This window comes from Lissotriton vulgaris, chromosome 6, assembly GCF_964263255.1.
Source record: "Lissotriton vulgaris chromosome 6, aLisVul1.2, whole genome shotgun sequence".
In the NCBI taxonomy this organism is placed as follows: Eukaryota; Metazoa; Chordata; class Amphibia; order Caudata; family Salamandridae; genus Lissotriton; species Lissotriton vulgaris.
Window position 1 is genome coordinate 16,293,631 of NC_141694.1, and position 12,710 is coordinate 16,306,340.

Here is a 12,710-nt window from a genome sequence, read left to right on the forward strand (position 1 = left end):
GTATAACAAAAGCCTGAATTTCGCTGACCCTTCTGAGTGAGGTTAAGGCAAGAAGTAAAGCCAACTTCCATGACACGAACTTGATCTCCGCTTTTTGAATTGGTTCGAAGGGAGGTGTCAAATACAAAAGAACAGTTTTCAACTGTCACAATGGAGGCGGAGGCCTTATAGGAGGAAAAACACGAAAATGTTCTTTAAGGAACTCGGATTATTCTAGAAGACCATAATGGCAGAGAGGGCAGTGATCTACTATAACGGGAAATGGCTGCTAAGTGAACCTTGATTGATCTATGCCCCAAACCTGATTGCACCAGATGTTAAAGGTATGGTAAGACTTGCTCTGGAGAGGAGGAAAGCAGATGTATTCCTGCTTGATGGCACCAGATGCAGAAACGTTCCTACTTGAGGCGGTAAGTTTTGTTAGTACTGTCCGACCTGGCCATGGCTAAGATTTCTCTACATTCCCTGGAAATGGTCAAACGTAGGAACTCACTGTACTCAGGAGCCTTGTTGATAAGTGGAGCAGCCTGGGCTCCGCGTGTAGGCTCTGCTGTTGGTTCATCGCCAGAAGACTGGGAAAGACTGAAGTCGGATGTGTAGGACCTGGGATAAGATAAGCAACTATGTACAAGTGTTGACATGGCCATGCTGTAAAAAATGAGTCAGTTGGCAGGGTTCGACACTGTTTACCAGACTTCTCCTTTCCTTTCGCAGGGCAGGTACATCAGACGCCCCACAGGAGGTGGAGCCAGCATTGTGGAAGGCAAGTACAGTCCTGGAGCACTTTGTTTACAGGACTCCTTCTCTTCTTTCAGTGTGCAGGGCAGAGACATCAGCCTCTCCCCTGGGGGTGGAGCCAGCATTGTGGAAGGCAGGCACAGCCCTATTCAGAGTTCAGGTGCACTCCTCCCTCCCATCTAGATGCAGATCTCTCTATTCACCACTGGGTGACTCAGCCTGTCTCTTGGAAATCCCCAGCCCTGTCACTCACAAAACCAGACCTAAGAATACACAACCTAGCAGAGGCAGGTTTGAATGGTTAGACAATCAAATACCTACTTTCTAAAAGTGGTATTTGCAAACACAGAATATTAAAACAAACTTCACTAAAAGATGTATTTTATTATTCTGAGTTCAGGCATACTAAACTCAAATTTCTACCACGTTCTCTGAACCCGTTAGGATTATAAAATGTAACAATTCTAACAGCCCATTCTGGCTTATGGAGAACAGGTAGACTTGCAATAGTGAAACACTAAAACGGCTGTAATTTACTATTAGGACATGCCACACACATCAGGGCTTGTCCTACCTTATGCTTACAATGCACACTGCCCTTGGGCCTACCATAGGGGTGACTGATATGAAGAAAAGGGAAGGTTTAGGGACTGGTAAGTGGGTCAACGTGTCCGGTCAGCATGACAGTACCATACTGCACACAGGCTCTGCAATGGCAGACCTTAAACACATTTTACAAGGCTGCTTCTGTGGGTGGCACAACCAGTGCTGCAAGCCCACCAGCAGCATTTGGATTTACACGCCCTGGGCACACTCCGTGCACTAGACTAGGGTCTGACAAGTAAACCAAATAGCCAAACATGGAACCACTGATTCATACATCAATTTACAATAGGGAGCACTTGCACTGTGGCACTAGCACAGTGCCCAAAGCATCTAACACCAGCAAAAATACATGAGGCAACAGCAAAAATGGAAGTGAGACCCACGCCAATGGTGCCAGGTCTAACAAGGGGTAAGATCTCTTCAGATCTGCGCTCTGCTGGCGTGGAAAAAAAGAACTGATGTCAGCACGCAGGGGCGGCATCTAAGTAGACAATGCAACATAATCCCGGGGACCATGGAGTCGACAGACGCCACCTACCGACATGCAGGGATACTGCTTGGAGAAAAATTCTCCGGATCCAGTCTGACGCCTGGGGGAAATTCTAAGGTAAGGAATCTATAACTAACAGTCTCTTTCAGATATGGTCAGTATTACCTATTCGAAATGAATATTTAAAAAGTTAATTACTGGAGAACTATACTTCCCTGTCCCACGGAAATTTAGAAGAAGATCGCTTGTGTCCAACAGTAACTCATGTACAACTCTCCGCTGCCTTTGGGCTACGCTTGCACTATAGAAATACTATGTACATACAGAACTTTACAACACGTTATCCATGATGGCACATATTTTCTCACATTGCATATCGTTCTCACCTTTAGAAGCTTGCTTTAATGAAGTATTTTCAGATCTTGAGAACGAACATGGTGCAAAGACGGGGCTCAAAGATGATGGGCTTTGTGGAGTTGAGGGTGGCGTGTCATAGATGTAAGAACCAACTCCACCAATATTCACTCCTAAACAGAACGGATAGTATTGACGTTACTTGTTAATGTGATCCATTTTGGTTCATACTAAATATGCAAGTCTACACTTGACAAAACATCTAAGTGCAGTTACACAGGAGCATGGAGGCCATGGTATCAGCCAGGTCCACGGATTAGTCCCTGAACCCAAGAGCGGGCGTGCTTGGAGTTCATGAAAACACTCATCTACCCAAGACACTCCTTGAAGTCCCATTCTAAAAGGAGTAAAGTTACCTGAACCCTTAAGTCACCATAGTCGAGATTTTCTTATTCAAAAAAAGAATATCTCAATGAAATTACTGGATCTTGGAAGACGTTTTAATTGCATACATTTCTGTTTCTGATAATTATTTCTTGCAAAACACATTCATTAACAAAGCATATTAAACTAAATCAGTCACTAAAAGGATCATTTGACTAAAAATTACACCAAGGATTACACTTCTACTTTCAAGCTTATATTCTGTATGAAGCTATGCACCCCTGCACGCCCAGATAGACTCCCCATTCAAGTCTAGAGGCGGAAGTAGTATCCTGTTCGTTAATGGACCGCTCTGTCGAAGCTCGAAATCAGCCCTGGTATCAGTCATATGAGTAAATGTACAGAGTTTAAAGTGCAGAATCTTCCAGAAAGCCTCAGCGGTTGCTGGCATCCTTGGTTCGTGTTCAGACGCCTATTGGGCCAGCAATGCTTTGTATACATCACCCTCTTCACTCATCACCCTGAAAGTCACTTTGAATCGAAGGTACAAAGGAGGAGAGAGACGCCTCCATGACAGGTGTCCAAATAATCCATAGAAATGTAGTCTCTGCCCATGTGCAGGATACCTGAACAGTTCTCTCCTCGCTTACTTATTTTAATGCTCTATCTCTTGGGACCCACTGATTCCTCCCATGAACCTCTCCCAGGCAAGAGACTGGACTCCAATTCATCCAGCGCTGTGGAAGCTCCAGAGCTTGGTGGCGCTCCAGGGCTAGGTGGAGCTATCCCGCTCTAGGTGGCGCTATCCCGCTCTAGGGCTAGGTGGCGCTATCCCGCTCCAGGGCTAGGTGGCGCTATCCCGCTCCAGGGCTAGGTGGCGCTATCCCGCTCCAGGGCTAGGTGGCGCTATCCCGCTCCAGGGCTAGGTGGCGCTATCTCGCTCCAGGGCTAGGTGGCGCTATCCCGCTCCAGGGCTAGGTGGCGCTATCCCGCTCCAGGGCTAGGTGGCGCTATCCCGCTCCAGGGCTAGGTGGCGCTATCCCGCTCCAGGGCTAGGTGGCGCTATCCCGCTCCAGGGCTAGGTGGCGCTATCCCGCTCCAGGGCTAGGTGGCGCTATCCCGCTCCAGGGCTAGGTGGCACTATCCTGAGTGGGTTGGTCTTGTGCTTCCTGGCTGGCACCAGGAGTAGGGTTGTTGAAGCAGAGCCTCTGCTTATGGGAGTCCCAGTGTTTAAGAGGGTCAAGGCAGGCAGGTCCTCCGGGTGTCCCAAGGTTGCTGTCCGCAGGAGTCGCCGGGAATAGGCAGGAGCAGGTTCCAGGATCGACAGGCCGGTGGGGCTGGGGCCACGTCAGGGTGGTCTTCTTCTTGATCTTTTTTCTTCTTTTTGGGATCTTAGGAAGGAAGGTTCAGGGTGCCCCTAAATACTACATTTAGGGGTGTTACAGGTAGGGCAAGGGCAGGTACACCCCCTAACCTGCTCCTCTCCTGTGGGAGGGGGGCAGTAGCCTAGCTGTGATTTGGCAGGGCTCCCCATCTTCAAGATGGCCGGAGCCCGGGGTTGTGCTTCAACTCTCCTCTCCCACCTGAGGGGTGGGGTTGGCACAGGCTGGCACACCCCCCTTCCTGACGTAGGGTTTCCCGCCAGAGTGAGGGTTAGAACTGGTGGGGGCCAGTTGCCGAGTACAGCAAATGGTCTGGAAAAGTTTACAGACTTGGCATGCCTTTGAAGCTTTCACCTGCCCATCCTGGGGGAGGAGACCTAGCACCTTGCCTAGGATGAAAACAAGTTAATTACCTGTAACTTTGGTTCCCCAGTATTGGTAACTTTCATAGATTCCCATGCTTTATATCATTCCCCGTCATCAGCCTGGGAGCCTAGGTAATCAATAAATACCATAACAGTATGTACAAAAAAGAAAGTAAGGCCTAGGCCTCATCTCATTTTGTAGCCTATCTACCTCTGTGTAAAAGAGACCAAAGTTTGCAACAACCAATCAGATCAGCCTCACCCCATAGGACCATCAGGACAGAGCCTCAGAGCCTCAGAATCTCGCAGCCGTTGTGTAACAGTAACCACTTTTGCTGAAGGCTAAGCTTTCCCACGGGAGGAGGCATGGGAATCTATGAAAGTTACCAATACTGGGGAACCAAAGTTACAGGTAAGTAACTTGTTTTCTTGCCCCAGTATTGGAACTTTCATAGATTCCCATGCTTTGTATCTAGCAGCTAGCAGTAAAAAATAACCATGCACATTTTGATCACAGCATATTACAAAATTTTCACATAGAAATCATTATGTAAGCATATATATCTTGTAACAATAGACGTAGTAAGCTTATGCGATACAAAATGTGCAATTATAGGAAGGAGGGATAGAAGAACATAAGTTACTTACCTGTAAACTGTGGTTCTACTGTAATGGTGTCTTTCATAGATTCACATGCTTGAATATTCCCAGTCGTCGAAGTGGGAGTCCCACGGTACATAAAATAGCAGTAATATATGCATATATAAGTAAAATTATCATAATTATATAAATACATATACATATATAAAATACAGTAAAATATCCAGAAAACTCAAAAGTACCATAGAACAGAATAGGCCCATAGAAAGCCAAAGGGAGAAACTCAACTTAGTAACATATCAGTGTCATTATGTTTTTGTCCAAATTCCAGCCAATCAGGCTGTAGCTCCCTCTAGAACCTTCTCCTCAGAAGCCCAACACCTCAGATTTTCGTAGCACAGAGTAACTAAAAGTGCCTGAGGAGAAGAGAGCCTCTGAGGGGAGGATGGGAGGGTCACATGTGAATCTATGAAAGACACCAATACTGGAGAACCACAGTTTACAGGTAAGTAACTTATGTTCTTCTCCAGTATTAGGGGTGTCTTTCATACATTCACATGCTTTAATAAGAGTAGAAAGCAGTAATCATCATACAAGTCATAAAGGTAACAGTAAGTTCAAGTATATAAGAAACATAACATATTAAAGAAAAAAACCTTAATGATTGGAGGCGGGTAGCAACAGAGGCTCACCTTTAATGGAAAAGATTCCGCAGCACCGCTTGTCCTACTGCTGCATCTGCGGCGTCTGTTGACTGAAGACAGTAGTGCTTCGTAAAAGTATGGCTACTCGACCACGTAGCAGCTCTGCAAATGTGTCGCAGAGGTACCCCCGCAAAGAGGGCAGTAGAAGCTGACACAGTTCTAGTTGAATGAGCACGTACTGGAGCTGGAAGAAACTTGCCAGCCCGTTGATGACAAAAGGTAATGGCAGAAGAAATCCACCTAGTAATAGTTTGTTTGGTAACAGGTTGTCCTTTGCAGATCAGGCCATAGGCCACTAACAGTTGATCAGATTTCCTGAAGGATGCAGTGCGCTGAATGTAAAACTTGAGACAACGTTTCAAATCCAGGGAATGTAATGAACGTTCCGCAGGAGTTTGTGGATCAGGAAAGAAAGTTTTTAAAATGACTGGTTCATTGAGATGAAAATCACTGGGGACTTTCGGAATAAATTTATGATTAGTACGTAGAGTAACAGCCTCTTTTGAGAACTAGAGAAAAGGAGGCTGAATTGTGAATGCCTGAATGTCACTGACACGCCTAGATGACGTCAAGGCGAGCAATAGGGCAATTTTCCACGTGTGGAATTTTAAGCTTGCTGAATGGATGGGTTCAAACGAGGTAGGAGGAGCTGAGACAAAACCAGGTTTAAGCGCCAAGCAGGCGGAGGACGACGGATGGGTGGAAACATACGGAAGAGGCCTTTGAAAAACTGTTGAATGATTCTAGATGAATACAGTGAGGTGGAACCATCATGACGGAAGCGGGAGAGAGCTGCCAGAAATACCTTCAGAGTGGAGTGGGAAAGTCCTGACTTTGCAAGGGATAGGAAGAAAGGCAGGATCTGTTCTGGTTTGGCGGTCATCGGATCCAAGGCTTCGGTGTGGCACCAGACACAGAAACGCTTCCACTTCAACTGATAGGTTTTAATGGTGGAAGGAGCACGGGCGTGCGCTAACACCTCTACAGTCAGCGTTGGTCAGACGCGCCAATTCATGGTGTTCAGGTTCCAGGCATGGAGCTGGAGGTATGCTGGATCCGGATGGCAAATCTGCCCCTGCAGCATCGTGAGGAGGTGAGGCAGAGGATGAAGCGGAATTGGCTCGTTCTGGGAGAACAAGAGCAGGTGGGCGCCACGGCCACTTGACGCGATCAGGATGATATGGCAGGGTTGAAGCCTCATCCTGTGCAATAAGCGCGGAATTAGAGGAAGCGGAAGGAAAGCGAAGCTGAATGCGTTCAACCAGCTGATCGAAAATGCAATTTCAATTTCAATTTATAAAGCTTTATTCAACATTTGTCATAAAAGCATTCACCTAACCCTAATACAATAAATACTACATGTAAAAATACTTCTAAAAATACATATTAAACATTAAATGTCGAATAATACATAGTAAAAAATACATCGATATTACAACACATTATTACACTTTAAAAAGTAAAGTTTCTATAGGTTAAAAGACAATAATCCATGTCGCAAAATGCAAAATTGAAGATATACGTAATTTCATTATGTTGCAATAGCCGTTAATGATCGGGTACGAATTAGCCACGACCAAGCCAGAAATTTTGCTACACCAACCACAAGCAATGTTGAACAGTCTGTTTCAAGTAACCTAAGGGCTTCAGATTGGCTTCGGGTTCCCAACTTTGAGCACACCGGTTTTAACCATTTACGTCTGGGGGACAAGTACAGTGGACAACAAAACAGGAAATGAGAGATGTGTTCAGTTTCTTCATTACAATGGTGACAATGTTCATCCCATGCCGGGGACCAATGTTTCTTAAACGCATTCAATGGAAGTGTACCAATGCGAAATTGAAAATAAAGTTTTCTATCGTATGGTTTTTCAATTAAGTCCCAAAAAGGTTCGCAAGAAGGGTACATTTTTGTATTTAGGAAGCGAGATGTTAAATTTGAGCTTGTACTGTCACTAAACATTGTAAAATATACCATTTCCCAATATAGATCTTTTAACTTTTCCTTCGTAGGGAAGCAGGCCACATCTTTGTTGTCCCATAGATAGTCCAATTTCAATTTTGTAAGGAGTCCCCGCAACTCCCTTAACCATGGAATACTATGGAAACGGTCGAATTTGATGATATCCATCAATGCTGCTGCATAGTGGCCTAATTCTGGGGTCACCATAACTCGTCTCCAATATAGGAGGGGCCGAAGCCTCGCTATGTCCTCAACAGATTTTCTTCCCAGGTCCAATTTTAACGGGATTGTTGGTGTGCTTTGGGGGACCATTACGATCCCTCGTAAAAACCTGTTTTCAGCTCGGCCCAATTCTCTCAAGTTTGAGAACCCCCATAGTTCAGAACCATATAAACAAGCCCCCAGGACTTTCATGGAATAAATTTCCATCACACAGTTTACAGGCTTTGTCAGTGAGGTGCGGTGTTTTAAGGAAATAGCGCCTGCTAGCTGTCTAAACTTTAGTAGGGTTGTGGTTATGTGTTGTTTCCAGCTCATGTTTTCTTGCAGAGTGATACCTAGGTATGAAAAAGAGTTCACTCTTTCTAGGGGTGTACTTTTGTATTTTATTACACCCTTAAAAGTGGACTGCTGATTGAGGCACATGAATTTTGTTTTAGTAGTGTTCAATTCCAGGCCCCTCTCATCACAATATACACCAAAGGCATCAACCACTTTTTGTAGCCCACTGGGGGTGCGGGAAAGTAAAAGTGTATCATCCGCAAACATGAGGACTGGTACACGAGAGCCAGCTATTACTGGGGCGTCACTAGCAATCTTCTCTAGATGTTCAACGATACCATTTATATAGATAGAGAAGAGGGTTGGCGCTAGGACACACCCTTGTCTCACCCCACGTTCTACCGAAAAGGGATCAGTTACATCTCCTTGTTTGCCCCATCGTATCCTTGCAAAATTGTTTTCGTGTAAGTGAACAAGGAGTGTGAGCAATTCCTGGCTTAGGCCTGCGTCCGCCAAGGTCTGCCAGAGTTTTTCCCTGGGGACCAAGTCAAAAGCGGCTTTTAGATCTACAAAAACTGCATACAATGTCCCCTTTTTTAAAGTGACGTTTCTCCAATAGATGGTTAAAAAATGGAGGACTTGATCGACGCTACTAGTTAGGGGCCGAAACCGAGCTTGGTAAGATGACAAGATGTTATTTTCGTCGATCCATTGCTGCAATTTATTTTGAACTAATCGGCCCATTAGCTTTTGTGCTGTATCGATCAAACTAATGGGTCTGTAGTTTTTAGCCAGGGATCGGTCACCTTTCTTATATATGGGAATTATTTCAGCTCCCTTCCAAGAAGCAGGCACTTTCCCTCCCATAGCCACCGCATTAGCCAGCATTGTGAAGTAGCTACACCAGGACTTCCGGTCCGATAAGAAAATATCAGCCGGAATTCCATCCATGCCTGGGGCTTTGCCCCCTGCTACACAGTCCAGTACAATACTCACATCCCTTTCAACAAATATAGGTGATTTGTAGTAAACTTGCGGAGGAGGACTAACATTATTAAACATGGGGTTACGAGCATACTGTGGTTGGAAGTATTCTATCCAGCTGCTTTTTGCGACATTATTCGTAGGCTGGAGTGCTATGCCACCCTTTGCCCATTTTACTGAAGCCCAGAAGCGGTTAGAGTCCTTGGAGGCACACGCCTCCTTAAGTTCTCGCCAACAATCCTCATCCCAACGCTTCTTAGCTAATTTTTGAACCTGTCTGTACTGGTTTCTCGCCAGCCTTACTGTTTCTGCCCTTCCTGATCTTAGTTCCCTGCTAAGATTATCTCGTGCTGCCCTACAGCTCTTGTCATACCACCCTCTAGTTTCTTGGGCTTTCTTCTTTTTATTTGGGTCTATTCTTTTAAGAAAAAAACTTTGGATTTTGGAAAAAAGTATCTCATGGGCAACCATCATATAGTCGGTAAAATCAGTCATTCCATAATGGGACTTAATCTTAGCGACTTCGCCCACCACTACTTCCTTTAAAGTCTCTATTTTGGCAATGTCTTCTAGGAGCATACTCCACTTCAAGTGTCGGGAGTTATTTGAACTTACAAGGTCCTGCGTAACCATGTGATCCCCACTAGGATGCTCGGGTTTTTCATGGTAGGGATGTAGTGTCAGGCACAAGGGATTGTGATCACTTTCAATTTTATCCTTCACTTCCATATCTACCAATTTATCCCAAGCCCTTACATCCAGGAGTATATAATCTATCCTACTGGCCGATCGGCCATTATCAAAAGTATTTTTCCCCATAGAATCTGACAGTGCCCGACCATTGGCTGCTCTAAGTCCTCTAGAAAGACAAAAACTTTTCAGTTGGATTGCTACTGTGCTCCATTTCCTAATTGCTGGGATATCTAGTTGGGGAATTCTCCACTTGGTATCCTCATCTTCGGCCAGGATCTTATCCTCCTCACCCAAAGGTTCAAAGGTAGTATTAAAATCCCCGCCTATTATTATATGGGTTGGCACTGATAGCAATTCAATATGATTCTCAAGGGACGTTAGGGTCTCTGATGGTTTGCCCCTGGCAACTCCCCTGGAATAAAGATTAAACAGGGCTAGTTGCTGACCATTTTGCCAGCTAATGTCAAGTGCCAAAATGTCGTTAGAGGGTATAGACCTTTGTTTAACCGAACAATTCAAAGTTTGGCGTACCCAAATTAGCAGGCCCCCAGAGGGACGTCCCACTCGATTTCTTATAGCCGGGACGTTAAAGTTCAAATACCCTAGCCTGAAAATTGGTATGAGCGACCAAGTTTCTTGGAACATGACAATGTCGTAATGGTTGATAAAGTCGACCCAGTCTGTAATATTTAGCTTATTTATAATTCCAGCTATATTCCAAGAAATAATAGATAATTGCGGTTTGGCCTTTTGGAGGTATGTCTGATCAATATCGGGGATATTTAATGTTTCTACAGGATCTATTCCTAGTGTTACATTACCACTCAATGTTGGTGACTTCTCAATTACCTCTAATGTTCTTCCCTGAACCATCTGAACTCTATTTACTTCCTCTGGGACGGAAGTACAGAATACATTAGAGACCAGAAAGGAATTATCTAATGGAGGTTCATCTAACATGGAAGTCTTAACATATCCTTGGTCCAACTGCATATCTAGAGGGACGGGAGAGGCACATGCGAGTCAATCACACTCGTTTAGGTCAGTTAACACGGAGTATTGGTTGTCCAAATTTAGCCCCCACTCGCATACTGGATTGGACCTGGCCCTTCTATTACCCACAACTGTCCACTTTGTTCTCAGTATGCTAGGTTTAGCTACTAGACCTCTTCTGCTATAGAAGAAATCCAGTGTCAGTGGAACTATTTCAGCTGTCCTACGTTGTGGAGGGAGGATGTTCCGTAGGACGTCAGGCAATACTTCAGGGCCCTTGAAATTCAAGACCACACAATCCCCTTGGAATTTCTTCGCCTTAGTGCCTATCCACCTAACCCTTCTTGCTGTAAGCAGATCGTCAGATAGTTTTTCCTTGCCCCAGGGAGTTATGTGCATATTGCTACTAAGCCACTGGAGAGCCTTGTTTCTTAAGGAATCTGGAGACTCGATCTGTCCAGTTTTCAGCAAAGGTGTGTTTGCGAGTACTAAAATCAGGGGCGATGCTTCAACAATTAGTTCAACTGGGGCAGTTTCTGGGTTTAGGATCTCGGAGGTAGTATTGCCAACTGGTTGTGCTGCATCTGAAATTAGGGCCATGTCAGGGGTATTATCGTGCATAGAGCCGGCTTGTTGGATTTGCTCAGATGGAACTTGTAAGCCGGCATTCATGTTCACCCCGACTGATTTCCCTGCAGTCTCCATTTGTTCGAATTTAGTTACTACTAGACTTGAAATTTCCCCCACCCCCTCATTAGTTTTCCTTAGGAGGGTCTCTAGCTTGTTGACCTTATTAGCTAGTTGGTCTACTTTTGATATGAGGGGTTTCATTAATCCTAATAGTTTGGACTCTATTATACCCATAAGCTTATTTAGGAGGGTGTCCTCCCCTTCTACATTTTCATACTCTTCCTCCCTTATCCTGTCTTCCGCCCTTTTCTTTGTTCGTCTGGGTGGGGTTGCAGGTTTGTTCTTACAAGAGCGTAGGCCACCTCTTCTAGGTGGTGCCTTAGTAATCCCTTTTTTGGCTCTTGGAGCAGGGACCGGTGTGGGAGGGGTATTGGTCTCTATGACTAACTCCTCAATTGTAACAGATTTGTCTTGTTCTTCTAAATTAATTAAATCTGCAAAGGGGTCAGGTTGTTGGTCAGTAGAGGCCATGGATACATTAATTGTAGAGCGCTCATTAGGGTCCTCAATAGGGTCGGTGACAATAAAATCATCAGTGACAGACTGAAATACCCCTGATTGATTAATTTGAGCACAAGGTGGCGAATCCACAATACCCAGAGAGGACCTCCGATTATTATTGATTTTTGTCACTACTTGGACCAGATAATTGTCCATTGTATTAGCCGGGGTGACAGGCGTTTTTTGCTTTGACATAGTGATCACACAATTATTAACAGTGAAGCCCTGGAGATATATATAACAGTAGTAGTCCGATTATACTGTAAATATAGGAGTGTTTTGCCTTACCACAGTTAGATTTAGAGGATAGGGGTAAGAGGGGTGGCCCAGTCCAGTCTCTCACAGTCTAGAACGGGCTAAAACGGGCCCGCCCTTGGCCCGGGCTTCGCCCGGCGTCCCGCTCGCGTCCCGCGAGACGGGGGTGACACCCAATTTAAGCGCCTCCTGGCGCTCGAATGACGCGACCAGCGTCGCCGGGAATGATGGGAACTGTAATTTTTTAGGCGTCCCCAGCACCGCGCTCCGCTCTGCTATCAAGCCCACAGATGACACAAGGGGCCGGCGGCGGGAGGCGGGTGGGCGCGGACTCTGCTCCTCAGGTGCTCCAGGAATAGGACTTTGGCAGAAATTCAGCTTACTGACAGGAACCCCACTCGACCGGGGTGACACCCAATTTAAGCGCCTCCTGGCGCTCGAATGACGCGACCAGCGTCGCCGGGAATGATGGGAACTGTAGTTTTTTAGGCGTCCCCAGCACCGCGC

General features: G+C 45.5%; 1 protein-coding gene across 2 annotated transcripts in view; it reads right to left on the bottom strand.

Moving 5' to 3' along the window:
• The window catches only part of CRIP3 (cysteine rich protein 3), a 743,798-nt gene that overhangs the window by 364,260 nt on the left and 366,828 nt on the right, over nt 1-12,710 (bottom strand). For both annotated transcript variants that reach the window (XM_086925848.1, XM_086925847.1), the window contains exon 4: nt 2,221-2,361. In XM_086925848.1, the coding sequence (XP_086781974.1) occupies nt 2,221-2,361 (141 nt within the window). The remainder of the gene's footprint in view (nt 1-2,220; nt 2,362-12,710) is intronic.